Below are 20,836 nucleotides of genomic sequence, written 5' to 3' on the forward strand. Positions count from 1 at the left end.
TTTATAATTATAAAAGAAACTCCTTCTTCAAGGCTCAAAGGGGTTGACGAGGGTCTATCTCCCTTATATCTCCGGTGTTTGGGGATTTGAAACAATGCCTGTACATCCTCAGTAGGGTTCTTATTCGAAAACACATGATTAAAGATTTTGCATTTTTATTTTTCATCATTCTCCCTCCGCTTTTTGCCTAAGCAAGGGATTAGTAAAGTTGGTATCGTAATGCCAAAAACATTTTATGAGTGATAACGAATGGGTGGCTTCAAGACAAACATAAACAATGTATTATGATTTTCATTCAGAAATTAACAAGTTTTTACATGCTAGAAATGCTTAAACAAACAATGAAATGTTACAAATGAGAATGCAATAAAGAAACTAAATGAATGCCATTGTTGAGGAGACTTGACTCCGTCTGGACTTATTGATCTTGAATACTTTTTGCAGTTCTTTCCAAACACTTCAGATTACTCCAAAAGAGAACTCCAACGAAGTCACCCATGAGTCGTAAACTTTTGCCTTGCTTTAGGGATTCGAGCAATGCGAGTGATGCAATGCTCAAGATAAGAGTACGTCTTGCTTATCCCTCGTGCGGGAGCACCAAGCATATTCATTGAAGAAGTATTTGCCATCAAACATGGAGGAACCTTGCGTGGTCACCAAACTTAGAGAAGCTACTTGTTGCAAGGAGAGCTCAAACACCAACTAAAACACCAACCTCCACGGATACAACTGAGCACAAGAACCTTGAGAATGAGAGATGCTTCTACAAAACATTCTTGATTACTTTTTGAAAAAGATTCTAACAAAGTTGCTCGAGAATTTATGGTGTTTTCATTATTATCATACCAACGAGTTCAAACAAGGAAGTAGCCTTCTACAAAATAGGAAATACTGAAATGAGAATACGGAAATGAAATGATGATTGCCATAGTTGAGGAGCCTTGACTCCATTTGGGCTTATTATTAATTTTTTTTATTGGTGATACTTTATGGGATACGGACATTCACTTATGCATGAACTCTTCGTTTTATGTGCAGGCCATTTGGAGTGAATGATATTGCTTTAGAGTCAATGAGGTCTTGGACTTTGTGTTTCAAAACATTACAATCCTCAGTTGAATGTCCAGATGTCCCAGAATGGTATTCACACTTCGCATTTAAGTCATATCCTTGAGGAATCGGTGTTGGAGGGGGCTTAAACTCCCTTAGTTGGAGCAAAGAATCCTTGAGTAAATGAGAAAGTAGTCGACTATAGGTCATAGGAATTGGGTCAATTCTTCTTGGTGGTCTCCTCGGCATTTGTGGACCCTGTTGCTGGTGATGATTCAAATATCCAATTAGTTCAGGTGTCTTCCTTTTTTGATTTGGTTGTGAAACAATCAAAGACTGATAAAGTGGAGAATCCGGAATCCAAGACGGTGCATTGTGCTTCTGATTTGAAGTAGATCCGACATAGAAGTATGAATCAACCTTCTCTTCCACCACAGATGGAACCGTATTTCCTTGAACACTCATGCCCTCAGAGGTGATCAAAATCACTTTTGAGTCAATGAGATCTTGAATTTGATGCTTCAGCGCCCTACAATTCTCAATATCATGGCCAGGTGCCCCAGAATGGAACTCGCATCGAGCATTGGCATCAAAATTGGGGGGAAGCTTTTCAGGCATGGATAAATCGCGTACCTCAACCAACCGAAGTTCCAGCAAGCGGGGAAGTAACTGAGCATAAGGCATGGGGATCGGATCAAGAACCTTCCGAGGCATCTTAGGTTTTTGCCCACACATTCGGCCTCCTTGATTCATTCTAGGGACATGAACAGATTGACGTGGCGGTAATGGCACTTGAAGTTGAGGGAGAGCTCCCTGAGGTACCCCATGAGTGGAAAGAGATCCTATTGAAGAGAAGGAGTCAACAATTTCTGTTGCAGCAGCAGGGACAACGTCACCTTCCTTCCTTAGTACCGTTTTCAGAACTTCCATGACCAGACTCAATTGAGTCTTCAACTGACTGTTTTCCCCCTTTAGTGCACCCTGATTATGGATCAAGTCTTGCATCTCCAACATAAGATGACCCATTTGTTCCCTCATCTCATCCATTTCCTCACGGAGTTGTTCCATAGTTGATCTTGGAGTCGTGGCGGTGAGAAGTCAAATCTGTTGTTGATCTTGAAATCTGAATAGAAAGGGTCCCATAAGTCTCTGAGAGAACCATGAAATGCATGATAATATGAATGCATGTTTCATTTATGAGAGATCCTAAAGTCTTTTTACACTTTCCATTTTCTTTTTTCTTTTGGAATCCAAGCTTTGTTTTATATGGAGTATATTTTCTTTTCTTTTTTCTGCTTTTCTATTTCCTTTTTTCTTTTTGTTTCTTTTTTTTTTGGAAATAGACTTTAGGATCCCCCACAAATGAAGTGGATACAGCAATGATGTTATGCAATGCAAAAGCACGGAATCGAGGTCCATATAATCTTAGTAGCATATGTACAATCCTCTGAATGACTGATAAAAAACCTCCTTGTAGGCCAAATGTCACAGGATCAAAGGTTCGACGCCTTTTTGAATACCAGAATATCAAGCACCATGAGAACAGACCAAATAAAGGTCCGACCTCAAATATGAAGAAGCAATGGTATGTAGGAGTCAAGGTTTCCTGTCCCACCCCAATCTCACGGGTATGAAGTCTAGACACGGACAAGTGGTCCCTAATGGTCACTAGGGTCTACAGTTCCCATGGGGTACAAAGTGTTTGAGGCAACAAGCGTGCCAGACACAGTGTTCCATGAAAGAACCTCGCCCAGTTGTGGTACCCCATGTCAAGCTCGATCGTAGCAAGAGCCACGGGAGTCAACATGAGCATCCACGCTAATCCTATGTGTCACTGGCCTGGGTAGTGGGCCTTTTACCTCACAAAAACCCCCCACCTGCAAAACAAAGCAGAAAAATATGTGGCCCCCACGGGGACCCATAATATAGTCCAGATGCATGCGGAAAGTAAACATGATATGCAAGCAGGAAAATAGACATGATATGCAAACATATATACAAGATGTAAACATATAAACAAATAAATAAACACCCAATAAAAGAAACAACAAACAAAGGCTAGGATCGACTTGCTTAGGTATCCCCAGCAGAGTCGCCAGCTGTCGCACGCTCGCGAAAAATGAACAGAGTCGCCACCAATATATTTATCCCATAAGGGAAAGGAATATCAGGAGACCTAACAAAGGAAGGAACAAGGTGTTGTGACCAGAGAATCAAGGTACGGGAGTCGGTTACGCAAGGGGAAGGTATTAGCACCCCTCGCGCCCATCGTACTCGATGGTATCCACCTATGTTTGTTTCTATCTAAAGGGTGTGTACTATGTCTATGTCTATATGCGAATGAATGCAAAATGTAGGGAAAAGAAAGAATTGTACTAGCACGGGCCCTACCCCGCTGCCTACGTATCCTTTTCAGGAATCAGAGTTACCGTAGCTCGGCTAAAGATTTTCTGTTTGTTTTTGTGTTTTTTAGTTGGGCGGAGTTAACGCTCGCGCTCTTGCATAAGGGGACAGCCTAGGATGCAATAGAGCGGAGATAACAATGCCCTTAAGAAAGGAGAGAATAGAGAGAGTTTGAGTGTTTCGAGGAAATCCCTAAGGCAAGGGAAACTCGAGTTACTCTTTGGTTTGTGTCTTTTAGAATTTGGGAACTTACGCCCGAATGGTTCCCTAAAGCAAGGGAGATCCAAGCACTCGAATGATTCCCTAAAGCAAGGGAGATTCAAGCTTCCATTCCCTTTTTAATGATTTTCACTTTTTTATTAATGTTTTTTAAGTGTTTTCTTTGTATTTTTTAGAGGGAATTTTATTTGAATATTTTTAGATGTTTTAGTGTTGTAAAAGAAAAGAATGAAAAGAGGGGGACTAGCCTATTCTCTAAGCCTAATTGTTGTTGATTAATTCCTAAAAAGAAAAATACGAAATATTGAAAATATTCACAAAACTAAAAGAAATAAAATCCAAGTCAACCATGAAAATCGTTCACAAACAATAGCATTTTTTATTCATGTTAGAAACTATTTTTGAATTAACAAAGAAAACTATTTATTTATGGTTTATCAACCAATCAAAAATCAAAGAAGTCAATCAATTAAAATTCAATTAAAAGAAAATAAACTTCTAAAATTCTAATTGAGTGAAAAATATTTTTGTCATTTTATTTACAAGGAAACCTCAATTAATTGCAAAAAGAATTAAAGAAAATCAATTTTATTATTTGTTTTTTTACTAACAGCATGGGGTGCAAAAGTATTTTCTGTATGAACTAAAATCATGTTAAAGCAAAACAGGGCTAAAAATGGGGGTGTGGGAAGTAGTCTGGCGCTAAGGCCCAGTCCAGGTGACGCGTGTGCATTAGCAACAAGGGGGCGCAAATTCTGAAAAGGGCAAGGCCCAGCGCACCTACGGCCCAACGTTACAAACTAATTGCCAATTCTATTTCATTTATTCTTTTGTATCAGCGTTTGTTTATTATATGGTTTTTTTATCATGCAGCATGTGAAATCAAAACGTAACGTGACATGAAGGAGCCACATAATACATCAATTGGTCAAAATAAATTTAAGTCACAAAGGACAAAAGAGTATCCCTAGCCAATGACAACGTTCCAACTCAGCACCTGATGATTGAAATGCAATTAAAACAAACCATAAGCTGGGAAAAGCAACCAATAAGGATAAGCCACCTAAGCAACGGATTAAACACCACACAAAAAACACAGCCGCCGGACTACCATTCCGGTCATCTTCTCCGGCGACTTCATCACGCCGGAGACCTTCAGTTTGCCCAGGATTTGAACATGTCACCACTATCGGACTCGGTTTTCACTGTAGATTCCAGATCTACCGCCGGTTTTTATTAATTCTTGCTCTAACACACGAACCGAAATCAATTCCACAAGCCCTAGCATGGACTAACTTCATCAAAGCTGAACCTAAGCGTATCAATTACTCTTAAACATCTGTAGGACATGAACACAAGTTTTAATCACATAAACAAACGGCATACCAAGCATAATGGATCAGATTAAGAACAAGAATTCCATATCCATGTGATACACAACACTGCATACACTTGAGTCTCATTTCAGGTCTAAATGGCCTATCACATGTGACTACTATGATGAGAGAGTCTTGAAAACATACCTGTTCCGATCTTGATTCAATCAATGTGAAGCAACCGCTACTCTCCTTGAGATCCTCGTTGATGCTAATATGAGTTGCCGTTGATCCAATGCGATTCCTTGAGAAGTAGATTTAGAGTTCTTGAAGCTTAATCCAACTGAACTTCTTCAAAGCATGATGATGAAGCGGTAGTGTTGACGATTTTCGAAACTTGCGGTGATGATGATGGTGAATCCGTAGGGAGCTTATTGATGATGATGAGAATGAAGGTGGTCGTAGGTGATGATTGATGGTGTTGATGAAGGTTGAGAAGCGTGAATGATGAAGGTGATGAAGATGAGGAAGATGGTGGTTACGGCAATCGGAGGAGTTAGTTATGGAGGTGGTTAGGGTGGTGAAAGTTAGTTAGAGGAGGTAGTTATGGTGGAGAGAGAAAGGAGAGAGTGAAGATGAGAATGGAGGAGAGAGAACCGAGGGAAAATGAGAGGGTGAGGGAGAAAAATGAAGATGTGTGAATTTTTTTGTGAATCGTGAGTTGTGAAGGTTTTGTTTATATAGTGAGGTGAGGTTGCATGAAGAAAGTGTATCATGAGTGTGGGGCTTATTTTCATGCATGCAGCAAGAGTTATGTCATTTGTGGAAAACACTTTATGGCTTTTTCGTTTCAGACTGGTGCACGAGTTTGAGACCTTACAACTCTCACCATGAGCCACCAGTTGCTTTGATTCATCCATCAACATGAAGAGCACATGGAATAGAATAGGTTTTGTGTTGGAGACATCTTGAGATGAGATCTGGCATAGGAGGAAAACTCGTATGAAACAAAGGTGGGCACCAGCATTTGGACACGCATGCACAACACAACTCCTGGCCTGGGTCTTTGTCAAAAATGTGACTCTGCGAGGGCATGACTTTGAGTGCCTCTATCTTGGTCCATACATGCCCACTTGCTACCATCCATAGCTTGTTTAAAAGAGGACGTGGCAAGGAAGAGTTTAAGATCAGCCTTGTTCAAAATGAGAGCTTGTGGAGAGAGAAAATTGGACTTAAATTCAGCCCACCATGTGTTTGTAGAAATGCCTTGCGCATGACTTGGAACTTGGCCTGCCTGATGTTGCATTCTGGCCAGTGTGAGGGCATGACTTTGAACACCCACAATTGATTCAATATCCACCCAATTGGATTAATTCTTGTTTCATTGTGTAGAGGGCATGGAGGAGAAGAGATGCATACCAAGTTTGCATTCATAGCACACTTGTATATCTCTAAAATCAGCTTGAGATTTGGCATGCCACATGTTTGAGGAAATGCCTAGTCATGACTTGGTTTGTGACTTGAGCTGTGGCCTAGATCAAATGAGTTTTCAGCAACTTCAAACCATTTTATCTCTCCATACAAGCTTCAAATGAAGAAACCTCCAGCTAGAGAATTGTAGCATTCCATGATCTGAACATTTTTGATGTTGGAATTTTTCTCAAATGAGGCCTTTTGACACGTGTAAATCAAGGCTGAATTGGACTGCTCATCAAGATTTAAAGAGCCAAAAACTTTTCTAAGTGTCAAAACTTTCCATTTTTGTTATTTCTCTATTTTTGGCAACTTTTTGTCAAACCTCCGATTTTATTCGTTCTTTGACTTTTCTTGACCAATTTTACACCAAAAGTCAATATTTGAACAATTCTTCGGATTTTGACCCAAAAGTCAACTGTTCTGATTTTCCTCCGATCTTGATGAAATTCCCTATTAAAGCTTTTCTAGTCAAATCCAGTCAAATGAAAACATCCACATAGTTAATATGAAAGCTTCTCACTCATAAAATCCATTCCTGATTAAATGTTGACCATAAAGTCAACTGGTTGACTTTGGTCGAGGAAACCCTGATTAAGAGGATCAGATAACTTCTGAGCTTGTACATTCTTGCCAATACTATGAACTGGATGAAAACCCTGATTTCAAGAGGTCTTGGGCAAGCTGATGACACCCCACATTAGGCTTCAAGTCTCTCCTTCTGACCAAGGACCAATGATACAGATGCATGCAATGATATGACCTAAATGGATGTAAGTTTATGAGTTGCCAGATAAATAAGGGTAGGACAAATTTGGGGTATGACAGAAATAATATACATATATTAGTCCGATTATCCATAACCCAATAATTGATGTTAATCAGAACAGTCCCCCCTTACCTTAACAAGAATCTAGACTTTTCCCCTTCTTCTCCATCAAACCCGTAAGCCCTTTTCCTCAAATTCAGCAAGAATCTCCCATCTTCAAACTCGCTTATCTCCCTCATCAAAAACCTCCCTGACACGAATTAATATATCAAATCGAAGGAAATTTCGTGTAGAATCCGAATCTTCAAGAATTACCTGATTTGGAGCTACGAGCAGAAAGTTATGACATGATTTGTGGGAGCTGCTCCATGAATACGAAAATAGGTCTTTGTGCATGAGCTCTCTTATTCTTACTCTTAGGTGTTCCTCTTCTATTTTCCAATTTTCTTCTTTTTCTTATTTTATGAAAATAAAGCAAAATAACTTTAGTAATAAGGCCTATCAATTACACCCCCTCCATTACTAACCACAACTTGGCCCAATAGCTTATTTTACACAATTTCCAACTTAAGTCCAATTAAAAATACCAATAATCCAAGAAATTAATTTAAACTCCCATTAAATTAATAAATGTAAAATATGGGGTGTTACAACTCTTCCTCACTAAAAGAGTTTTCGTCCTTGAAAACATACTTCCAGTGAAAAGTTCCGGATAGAGCCCTTCATCTGACTCTCCAGTTCCCATGTAACATTTCCGTCAGTCGATTCTCAAAAATCCATCTGACATAACCAACAGGAAGCACATCTCACGCATTCAATCTCAGCTCTTACGTCGCATTTGACCACCCAAAGGTGTACTACTCGTTATACCTCCAAAAGGTTAACAACAATAGAAAATTGAGGTACAACCCATACAATACGTCCAATAACTGAATAATATAATTACACAACCCGTGGTATGATCACACCTGATCAACACTGCAGCAATGCATTCCTTATACGAACGTACCAACCTAAAACACACTTTCCCATTTGCGCGATAAAGTAATACTTACACTTTTCACCAACTGCTTACTTCAAGAAAACTCAATAATCGTATTTTTCATACCATTGAATTCCAATTATTTGACTCCTCTTAAGTCACACCATCAATTATCCAACACTTTACATTCTGCTTTCGCTACACTACTCTGATTACTCATTACAATCATCTATACCAATTAGATTTCTGAGTTTTACCCGATTCTGACTCTCTTTACTTATTCGTTCAAGAATCATTCTTTACAATTCATGGTACTAATCTACCACTTAGTAATACTTACTCGCACTCAAAAACAAATTTATGGGTTACTACATCTATTAAAACATCCTAACCATCAGAACGAGTACACACAAGTAGTTATAATCACACTCATCAGCCTCAATATACTACTGCTTACAAAATAGCTCAAACTGAGTCCCGTCATTCTCTAAGAATTAAATCAATTTCATCCTTCATAGAGTATAATTCCCCATTATATCTGGAAATGATCTACAATAACCCCTTAACAACAGCACAAAATTATTATAGCATCATATAGTATCAACTCATCATCTTAACTTTGCCAAATACATACTCGTTAACTACGTACAACCACAATAACATATTCATCATCCCGACAATTATTCAAAAGAGTTCTAATTCTCTGGTACAACATCCTTACATCCACTAGATCCTAAATCCAACATATAGATCAATACATGTTCTCTACGTAGGCTCCCGACATATTAATTCCTCACTGCCCACGAGTAGTACTCGCACACTACTCCACATCACAATTTCGCTGCGCGATTCTGATTACCCGTCTTAAGTCATCATCCAATATATTGCACTCTTTCGTATTCACTTCTTCATAAGTTACACAACATGGTGAGTGATTATTCTCACGGCTTAGTATTCTTCACATCTCAAACCATTAAGGTAACAAAACAAGTTCATCCCATCTATATGATTCCGTCTACAACCAACAAGAGATTAAGGGTAATCAAGTCCTCGATTTGTCAATAGATAGCCGACAACCATATGTAAGCATAAACCGTCGTTACTACATAATAGTGTCTTTTCGAGTTTGCACTCAAACTCATTAACATCATCATATTTCAATAATTCACTTTGAGTCTTTAAAACTCGCACACTTCCCTCTTATTGGATCTTGTCAGTGAGACACCAACGTCCAAACATTTTACACAATCCGCTTCATAGTCACTTAGCATCACACACTTGTTAAGTACTTCCAAACTTCATAATCACTAATATACTCGTACATTACTATTCATCTCGTTCCAAATCCAAATCCTCGTCTTAGCAAAAGACCGCGACAACATTCATAACTCGTGGTTTTACTCTAAATCCCATGACATCTTTTGCGGCCAAGTATCATTCCACTCGGAATGTCAACAAAGTCTTCCTCACATCAATAGGTGTCAGAAATTTTCTACAATTCTTCTTTTATACATGTCGTTGCTTTGGCATCACAAATATGACTTCAACCGTACTAAAACTTATTTCACCTTTACTACTAATTCACTCTTCACTAAAATCCATTGGCACTCAAATCATCTTTATTATCGAACATCTCATCAACCTATTCATCAACAACATGTTCTACTCAATTTTGTTTCAAACAATCGCGGTAGTAGGTATTCCTATTCAACAAGTTCCACGCTTCCTTAACTGAATTCAGAATATCTCCTCATAGGATCACCTCTACTGTATTTATAACTCTCCCATAAGGTAGAACATAATTTCACCTCTTCGTAGGCTCAAACGGCACATTAATCCGACACTCGGAACTCAAGATATAAGTTTTCCAATCGTTATCCGAAAATGCAACACCGACGCCATGCAGCGACACTCTAAAAGATGTCTCCAAAACCCCTCAAATGGTACACTTAATTTTTAAAATTTCTTCTCAACAAGCCTTTAATTATTCCTTCAATCCTCTCAACTCTGACACTGACGTCTCGTGCGGTACCAACGAACAAGTCTAATTCTAAGAACAAGTGTAACCGTAACTTCACCTCTTTCCAACATCACTCTGTCACAGTTAAATTTGTTACAGCTGCTGCAACCATTTTTATAAAAAATTTCATCTTGTTAGATTTCCGACGCTTCAAACGGAACTCAAATCGGATGTCCAGAACTCCAATTATGCATTTTCGAAGTTTCATAACGAATCAACAACTTTGCTGCGTTTTTCTTACGGAAATTCCGCTCTAAAACTCATCATCTTCAAATCAATCACATTCTAAAAAGCTCCTTATCATATCTCTTCACTTCCAAACATTCTTATAACTTGAGCAACACATCCCATCGCCGAAGCGCGATTTCTGAAACATTACGACTGCAATCCTCTTTGCAAAGTTGCAACTGAACCTCTTCCGAGAAGCAAGGCTTCTCCCCCACTTTGCTCAAACCAACTCCTGCAACAAAACAAATAAGTACCGACAGTGATTCACTCACATGTCGCGTACCAAGGGATATTATGCCGACAATATTCAACTGTCGCGCAACTCAGCTGACTCGACAATTGGCCGGACGGACCGACCTGCTCTGATACCACTATTGTAACACCCCTCTAAACCCCCGCGGAAATTAATAAAATAATTCAGAGTAAAACATGAAAACAAGGGTGCCACAATTCAATTTAAAATAAAATATCATAAATCAATTGTCATGCTTCACTTAGTCATCAATTTAACAAAATCATGTTTCTACACAGCGGAACATTAATCAACGGATAAGCATAACACCATCTATGCAATATCTCACAAAATTAATCCGATAACAACAAAATAGAGTATCATCATAAACTCTAAACTAGCGTTCCCCCATTGTTACAATATCAAAGCATGACATCGACGCTATACTTAAACAAACTGGCCTATGAGCTATCCTCACCAAAGCCAAAAGCCGCTACTCGCCAATCTGAAAATGTTAAAAGTAAGGGTGAGTCTCATTCAAATTAACAAATGTTATAGAGTCATAAAAAATAACACATCATAGTCACATTATTCACCCAATTGTATCATATACATATATTCAGACAAGTTTCATCATCACAACAACCAACACATCATCAATATTCATAACATTGGAATACATCCAATCATATTATAAAAGTATGCATATGTATGAACTGACACTATGCATGTGGTACCAACATCATCAAATGCTAATAACCCATGACCGATCCAACATCATCAAGATACGGCCCTGCCAGCACATATTCCACACAATGGAAATCATGCCCTTTACTGATCCAACACATCATCATGGATACAGGATCAACAATGAATATGAATGAATGCAACATATACAACATACTTATACCATCATCATCATCAATATCATCATCATCATCAAGTAAGTTCATATATATTAGCATCATTCAATTACAATTCAATCATCATCATCATCATCATCATTAAAGAACATACATGTCTTCGCATCAATCATCATCATCAATAAGAAATAACATACATGTATCCACATCATTCCAAAACAAATCAATCATCATCATATAATTCTCAGCAATCATCACATAATAATGTTTTTAAAACACATCTTATATTGTCACATTTCATCATATATGTCAACAATACATCATTCAGCAAACTAGCGAAATATTCACATCATACTCATATCCTCACATAGGATGTCTCATACACCTCGTCATATAATTCAAAAAAAAAATCATCATATGACTCACATTTTAAACATAGCATACATCGTCATATCTTATAATATATATCCACAACACATCATACATCAAAACAAGCAAATGATGATAAAATAAATTCAAGATGCTGCTCATTTCATCATTATAACACAAGGAACATTTCATAAGCTTCATCCTACTCGAAACGGCACTTAAAACAGGCCAACGGTTCGAAAGTTATGCATCTTTAAACTTTTCAAAATTTACTAGCAGCACGCGGCGCCACACATTGTTCGCGACGTGCTGCCAGGAAACGACGCCTTCGTGGCGCCAATAAGGGACGCGGCGCGAACTTAGTGAAATAATTTTCCTTAAGATTTCTGCCAAGCAGTTCGCGGCGCCAACAATTGGACGCGGCGCGAACTGACCAGATCAGAGATCCCAATCGCAAATGACAGCATACGAACCTGAATCCCAAATTCCTCAACCCTGACCAAATCGATTCCAGTTGATTAAACACCACAAAACAGCCACACAACATATATCATACACACATATAGCATATATTATGCATCATCGAACATCATACAACACAAAATTCATGGAATTCATCAAAACAGATAATTATCAACAAACATCCCCAAAATCCAACTTTATCATACGACTCAATTGACATGAAATAATATACCTATATCAGTCCTATTATCCATAACCCGATAATAGATGTTAATTTGAAGAGTCCCCCATTAACTTAGCCAAGAATCTGAATCTTTAAGAATTACCTCATTTGGAGCTACGAGCAGAAAGTTTTGACATGATTTGTGGGAGCTGCTCCATGAATACGAAAATAGGTCTTTGTCCATGAGCTCTCTCCTTCTTCCTCTTAGGTTTTCCTCTTCTATTTTCCAATTTTCTTCTTTTTCTTATTTTATGAAAATAAAGCAAAATAACTTTAGTAATAAGGCCTATCAATTACACCCCTCCATTACTAACCACAACTTGGCCCAATAGCTTATTTTACACAATTTCCAACTTAAGTCCAATTAAAAATACCAATAATCCAAGAAATTAATTTAAACTCCCATTAAATTAATAAATGTAAAATATGGGGTGTTACAAACTCCAAGAGACCAATATCAGAAACAGTATGCCTGACCTGCTCAGGCATCGGACTGGGTGGAAAGTTCTTCATATTCGAACCGTGGGAGGTGACATTCAGTGGGTGAAGGTCCGGTTACAAACAAAGTTAAAAATTTGTTAGTAAACTTTCAACACATCACCAAATAGTAATATATAATTTGTAGTTAAAAATAAAACATATATACCTCTCCCTGCAATAATGTGTATGCGACATGGTTACCATACTTCGTGAGCTTAGATTGTAACACCTGAGACCGAAGAAGACGACGGATGGGTGCACCGCATGTAACACCTGAGGCCGAAGAGGGAAAGGGTGGTCGCCACATTTGTATGAGAGGGATCTTGAGGTTGTGCAGGTAAGAGACTACATGGTTGATGGAAAGCTTATAAAAATTGATGGGAATCACATATACCAACAAGATGCATCTTCTTTTCGGTAGCCCGTTCCAAAAGAACTCTGCAGTTAAGTGTGTTTGACTTGAAGCAATTCGGGGATGGGTGACCTTCTTGGAAGTTTTTCGAAAAGCGTGTGAGTGAGGACAAATCATGCTGAAAAAACCCGTGTTGGTTTATAGGGTCAGTCAATAATCCCAAAAGCAGTCTGGGGCGTTACAAATGGTATAAGCGCCAGACCTCTCCTAGTACGATGTGGTTCGAGGACGAACCATGCGGAAGCTGGTGGGCATGTAACACCCGAGGCCGAAGAAGGCGAGGGGTGGTTGCACCACGTGTAACAAATGAGGCCGAAGAGGGTAAGGGTGGTCGCCACATCGAAATGAGAGGGATCCTGAGGTTGTACGGGTATAGGACAATATGGTTGAAAGAAAGCTTATAAGAAATGATGGGTACTACCTATACTAACAAGATGCATCTTCTTTTCGGTAGCCCGTTCCATAGGAACTCTACAGTAAAGCGTGCTTGACTTGGAGCAATTTTGGGATGGGTGACCTTCTGGGAAGTTTACCGAAAAGTGTGTGAGTGAGGACAAATCATGCTGAAAACACTCATGGTTGTTTGTAAGGTCAGTTGATAACACAAAAGCGTATCGCATATTAGGATTAATTTACATGAATTAATGTACCGTTTTAATCCATTATATTGCTTCACTTTGGTATTTTCAGTGTGTTTACAGGAAATTGCATTTGTCTAAGCAAGAAAGAGAAAAAAGGAAGAAATTTGCTAAAAGGTTACACTTCTGCTAAATAGCAGAAGTGTTTGCAAAAATATATAAAACAAAAGACAGTGCCGTCTGGCATAGCCCTTCACCCCGTCCGGCACAGGTTGAAATGTGTGCCTCTCGGCACACACTCTTGACAAATGGTACAGGCGCAAAATTCATTAAACCAGAACAAGCCCACACACAGAATCACAGAGCCCAATTAACATTATTCTTACGACCAGTTCTCACACGATGCAAGTCAAGTCTCCTAAATTCTAGGAAGTTTAGGTCCTGCAAGTGATGTTATATAAATGTGACAGTTACACTTTGGAACGGGCTCTCTTCCTTCCATCAATTTCAAACTTTTATTTTAATGCAAGTTTAAATTTCCTGCAACCTTTCCCTTTGTTCCATCTTTGTTCTTAGCCCTTTCAATTACTTTCCATAGCAACAGTTTCTTGCATTGAGGAACTATTGCAACCTTAGATTTAAGAAGTTTTTATTTTGGAAATTCAATTTGTACTCGAAGAACGTCTGTATCTTGCTGAAGCATTCAACACTTGAAGAATTATTCAGTATTCATATAATTTTTAGGTTTCTATTTACGTGCTTTATTTATTCCATTATTTGATTTCCATGCTTGAATCCATGCTTTCGTATTGTTTTTGTATGATCGTACTCAAAAGCATGTTAGGCTAAATTTCTAATATTGGTATGTAATGTCATAGAACCGAAGGGTTCGATGACGATTTTTATGGTCTTGATTTCTAAAACTAATACTAAATTGTTTTGTTACGAGAGTAAATTACAAACTAAGGTCTAAAATCAACACAACGAGAGTTTGAGGTTTTTACCGGATAATATTTATCAAACATTAACTCTAAATACAGCAAGAGAGCTTTAGAGTTAATTAGGCTTTATTGTTTTTCAAAAAGGATGTTCAGTTTTAAATGAGACAGCGAGAGCAAGCATCTAGACCTGATCATATGATCTGAGTCAATAAACACGAGAGTGTGAGATAAAGGGTTTTTAATCTGATAATTCATACTGAAAAGTGTTTTATACTTAAAAAATAATGCCAATGACTTATTGAAACCCTGTCGTCTGACTATTGCATACCGGTATCTTAATATTTGATTATTTAGTTAAAATTATATTTAATTTCCGTTTCCCCCTAAAACCAAGAAACCGATAGCTTTAGCTAACTTAGTAACACAAGTCGTACTAGAATTGACCCTTAGTCCTTGTGGGTTCGATATCTTTTAAAACTACGTGATTAGACTGTGCACTTGCAGTTAGTATCCCGATAGAAACTCATAAAGTCACGATCAAGTTTTTGGCGCTAATGTCGGGGACTTATTAGTCATATTAGTGCGATTTCTCTATTGCACCGTTTATACTAGAGCAACAAACCTTATTTTCTTTTCTTTTTCGTCAGTTGTATGCCAAGTACTCGCTTAAAAGGCGAAGCCCTTAAACAACCAATAGATGAACATGAGCGTCTTATTAGCGTGAGAGGAGCAATCATGGAATACTGTTTAAAACATGTTATTCCTTTTCTTGACTCTGAACCAGAAACAAAAACCTAATCAGAATCAGAAGAAGACATGGCGGAAGGACCACGAAATCGGCCTCTTAAGGATTACGCTACCCCTTCTCAACAAGAGCCACACAATAGCATTATTTCCCCCACTATAAACCAAAACGATTTCGAGTTGAAACCCTCGCTGTTGTCATCCGTTCAACCACGCCAATTTTCCAGAAATTCTACGGAAGACCCTAACGAACACTTGACAAAATTTATGCAATATGCAGATACAGTGAAAGCCCATGGTGTAAGTCCAGATGCGATAAGACTACATCTTTTTCCTTCCTCACTTAGAGATAGAGCTTAGGCTTGGTTGCAATCATTGCCATCAAACTCCGTCAAGACGTGGGAAGAATTAAAGGCCGTATTTTTAGCACGATATTTTTCTCCAAGCAAAACAGCCGCGTTGCGAGCCCAAATCAATGGATTCAGACAAAAGGATACTGAATCACTTTTCAACGCAGGGGAGCGATACAAAGACATGATGCGGATGTGTCCACATTACGGTTAAGAAGACTGGCTCGTTATCCACACGTATTACAATGTACTATTGTATAATACAAGATTGTCAATAAATGCCGCTATTGGTGGTACACTTATGGATAAACCGTATGACGAAGCCTATCAACTCATCGAAAGCATGGCTCAAAACCATTACCAATGGGGAAGCGAAAGAACTCCTATGGAGAAGTCTCAAACAAAAGGCGGAATGTACGAAATTAGAAGCTTAGACAAATTCAATGCTAAGATAGATGCCCTTACCCAAAAGATAGAAAGCTTGACCATGCCTCCCGCAGCCACCGTGGCTGCCATAACTCCAAACTACGAACTATGCGGAGTTTTTGGACATGCTGCCCCTGAATTTCAAATTTTGGCAGGAGTCGCAGTTGATCAAGTTAACTATGCTCAAAGTAAACCATATTCAAATACCTACAATCATGGTTGGAAGAACCACCTAAATATTTTGTACAAGAACAACAACGCTTTGTATGCACCTGGCCAAACACCTGCCATACCACCAGGATATCAAAAACCCGCTGCAACCGTTCCTAACATTCCTTGGAAGTCTAACCTAGAAATATGATAGAGAATTTTATTGCTATTCGAGCTCAACAAAATAAGGATTTCCTTAATCAGAACATTCACACTGGTGAACAATTGAAGCAATTAGCAAATAAGGTAGACACCTTAGCAACCCAAAACAAAATGCTAGAGATTCAAATCTCTCAAGTGGCACAACAACAAGCAAGTACTGCTGCACCCGCTAGTACTTTTCCTGGACAGCCACAACCAAATCCAAAAGGACATGCTAATGCTATTACGCTTCAAAGTGGAACTGCGTTAGATGGACCAGTCGACCAAAGACTTCAAAACCCGACCATGTATCAAAAACCTGTTAAAGGAACTGGGAAGGAGAAAGAACAACCTGGAAGTGAAAAGGAAGACAAAGATGAAGAGGCATCAGAAAAAGCTAAACCTTATGTGCCTCCACTACCATACAAACTACCAAATCCATATCCTCAAAGACTTGCAAAATTTAAAACTGGAGGGAAATTCAAGAAATTTGCAGAACTTCTGAAACAATTAAATTACTATACCTTTCACAAAAGCCATTAACCAAATGCCCTCATATTCCAAGTTCCTTAAAGAGATTTTATCTAATAAGAAAAAGATCGTAGATAACGAAACTGTTACACTAACTGCTGAGTGTAGTGCTATAATTCAAAACAACATGCCTCATAAACTAAAAGACCCTGGTAGTTTTTCTAATCGGAAAATTTGGTATAGACAAAGCCCTATGTGATTTAGGAGCAAGTGTTAGTTTAATTCCTTTATCCATTTGCGAAAAACTCAAACTAGGTGAATAAAAACCAACCAAGATGTCTTTGAAATTAGCTGACCGATCTGTTAAGTTTCCCGTAGGTATGCTTGAAAATGTTCCTATTCGTATATGACAATTCTATATTCCTACCAATTTCATAATAATGGATATTAAGGAAGACTCCAACATCCCTAAAATTTAGGTAGACCATTCCTGGCCACTGCTGGAGCCATCATAGACGTAAAGAAAGGAACTGACTTTTGACGTTGGTGAAGAAAAGGTAGAGTTTATCCTCTCCCAATTCTTCAAAGCACTTGTTATAGACGATTCGTGTTGTTTCTTAGACGTTATTGATGAATACGTTAAAGAAATAGAGAAACAACAAAACTCCTATATATTCTGAAGTGTTAAAAATTTCGATACCACCTATCTTCGAAGATGATAATTGGTGTGAGGAATACCAATACGACAACCTAAGTGAATGCCTATCATTAACTCCTGATCCTATTCCTTGCCCTAAGTAAACTGTTATAGAACTTAAAACACTACCCAAAGACCTAAGGTACAAATTCCTAGACGAAGAACTTGAACTACCTGTCATAGTCAATGCTGGTTTAGGACAAATAGAAACTATAAAACTACTCAATGTCCTAAGGAAGTACCCAACCGCTTTAGGTTATAACATCTTAGATCTAAAAGGAATAAGCCCCTCTATCTGTATGCATCACATTATGCTGGAGGAAGACTATAAGACCTCTAGAGAACATCATAGACGAATAAACCCCATTCTAAGTGATGTAGTTAAAAGGGAAGTGCAGAAGTTGTTAGAGGCATGAATCATTTATCCAATATCCGATAGTAAATGGGTTAGTCCTGTACATGTCGTACCCAAGAAAGGAGGAGTTACCATTATTACCAATGCAAAAGGCGAATCTCTAGCACAATGCATTCAAACTGGATGGAGAATGTGTATCGACTATAAGAAGTTAGATAAAGCCACTCGTAAAGATAATTTTCCTTTACCTTTCATAGATCAAATGCTTGAACGTTTGGATAAACATTCCCTTTTTCTACTATTTTGATGATTACTCAGAATTTTTCCAAATTCCTATCCACCTAGATGACCAAGAAAAGACTACCTTTACATGTTCTTATGGTAGATTCACTTACTGACGAATGCCCTTCGGACTCTGTAACACACCCACAACATTCCAAAGGTACATGATGGTGATCTTTGCTGATTTCTAGATGGCATGATGGAAGTCTTTATGGACGATTTCTCTGTCTGTGGAGAAAGCTTTAAAGGATGCCTGTCGAACCTCGAAATGGTACTTGAACGATGTGTAAGTGTCAATCTAGTGTTAAATTGGGAAAAATGTCATTTCATGGTACGACAAGGAATTTTGCTTGGACACATTGTATCTGATAGGGGGAGTGAAGTAGATAAAGCTAACATTGAAGTTATAGGAAACCTTCAACCCCCAAAAACCTTTAGAGAAATATGACGCTTTCTAGGAAACGCTGGTTTTTATCGATGTTTCATTAAAGATTTCTCTAAAATAACCAAACCACTAACTGATCTATTAATGAAGGATGCTAAATTCATATTTGATGAAAAATGCTTGAACGCCTTTCAAACTCTTAAGCAAGCATTAATCTCAGCACCCATTATGCAACCTCTAGATTGGAACCAACCATTTGAAATAATGTGTGACGCAAGTGACTATGCCGTAGGCGCAGTCTTAGGACAACAAAAAGATAAAAAGGTTCATGAAATTTACTATGCTAGTAGAACCTTAGACCCTGCGCAAATGAACTACGCCACCACAGAAAAAGAACTCTTGGCTGTCGTGTTCGCCCTAGATAAGTTCTATTCTTACTTGGTAGGAGCAAAAAGTAATCATCTATATTGATCACACCGTAATTAGATACCTATTAAGTAAGAAAGATACCAAACCAAGACTTCTCAGATGGATCTTACTCTTACAAGAGTTCGATTTGGAAATCAAAGACAAAAAAGGCACTAAAAATGTGGTAGCTGATCACTTATCAAGAATGGAAGGTGTCCAACATGAAAATGTTCCAATTAACAACGATTTCCCCTACGAAATACTCGTTGCCCAGTTAGAAAATGATTCGGCGAACAACCTTTACCTTATAATGAAGCCGAAACAAACAAGGTTGTGAAAGAAATTTATGCTAAAACCACGTTACGTTGGTACGCGAACATTGTCAATTACCTAGCCACTGGAGTATTACCGCCAGATCTAACCTATCAACAAAAGAAGAAATTCTTCCATGATCTAAAACAATATTATTGGGACGAACCACTTCTTTTCAAAAGAGGAGCCGATGGTATCTTCCGTCGATATGTCCCTGAAGAGGAGGTAGAGAATATAATTTCTCATTGTCATTCCGCTCCTTATGGATGACACGCGAGCACCTCAAAGACCCGTGCTAAGATCATACAAGCTGGCCTTTTTTGGCCTACTCTATGGAAAGATGTCCATATCGCTGTTATAAATTGTGATCAATGCCAATACACTGGCAACGTCTCTAGACTCGATGAAATGCCTTAGAAAGGTATTCTAGAAGTAGAAGTCTTTGATGTGTGGGGAATAGATTTCATGGGACCATTTCATTCTTCTTTTGGTAACAAGTACATACTCGTTGCTGTAGACTACGTATCAAAAGGGATCGAGGCTGTAGCCTCTCCTACAAATGACACACGAGTAGTAATCAGGCTTTTCAAGAACATAATCTTTCCTAGATTCGGGGTGCTTAGATTGATAATTAGCAATGGAGGCTCCCACTTTATCTCAAAAATATTTGAAAAACTTCTTTTGAAATATGGAGTCCGACACCGTGTAGCAACACCCTACCATCCTCAAACTAGTGGAAAAGAAGAGGTTTCGAATTGAGAAATCAAGCAAATCTTAGAAAAAACAGTTGCCACGTCTAGAATAGATTGGTCTTCAAACCTACACGAAGCTCTGTGGGCGTATAGGACAACCATTAAAACCCAATAGGAACCATGCCATTTAAGTTAGTTTATAGTAAATCGTGTAACCTGCATGTAGAACTCGAGCATAAAGCCTACTGGGAAATTAAAATGCTTAATTTAGATTATAACGCTGTAGGCGAGAAGCGAATTCTAGATATACATGAATTAGAGGAACTTCGATTAGACACTTATG

General features: G+C 38.4%; 2 protein-coding genes across 2 annotated transcripts; both read left to right on the forward strand.

Annotated features, from left to right (window-relative positions):
* The first annotated feature begins 16,457 nt into the window (after positions 1 to 16,457).
* On the forward strand, positions 16,458 to 16,901 carry LOC131618784 (uncharacterized). The gene has a single exon (XM_058889945.1). It carries the CDS (start codon positions 16,458 to 16,460, stop codon positions 16,899 to 16,901), a length of 444 nt encoding a protein of 147 aa, XP_058745928.1.
* On the forward strand, positions 16,898 to 17,434 carry LOC131618785 (uncharacterized). The gene has a single exon (XM_058889946.1). It carries the CDS (start codon positions 16,898 to 16,900, stop codon positions 17,432 to 17,434), a length of 537 nt encoding a protein of 178 aa, XP_058745929.1.
* The last annotated feature ends 3,402 nt before the right edge of the window (positions 17,435 to 20,836 follow it).

This window comes from Vicia villosa, linkage group LG7 (genome assembly GCF_029867415.1).
Source record: "Vicia villosa cultivar HV-30 ecotype Madison, WI linkage group LG7, Vvil1.0, whole genome shotgun sequence".
Lineage (NCBI taxonomy): Eukaryota > Viridiplantae > Streptophyta > Magnoliopsida > Fabales > Fabaceae > Vicia > Vicia villosa.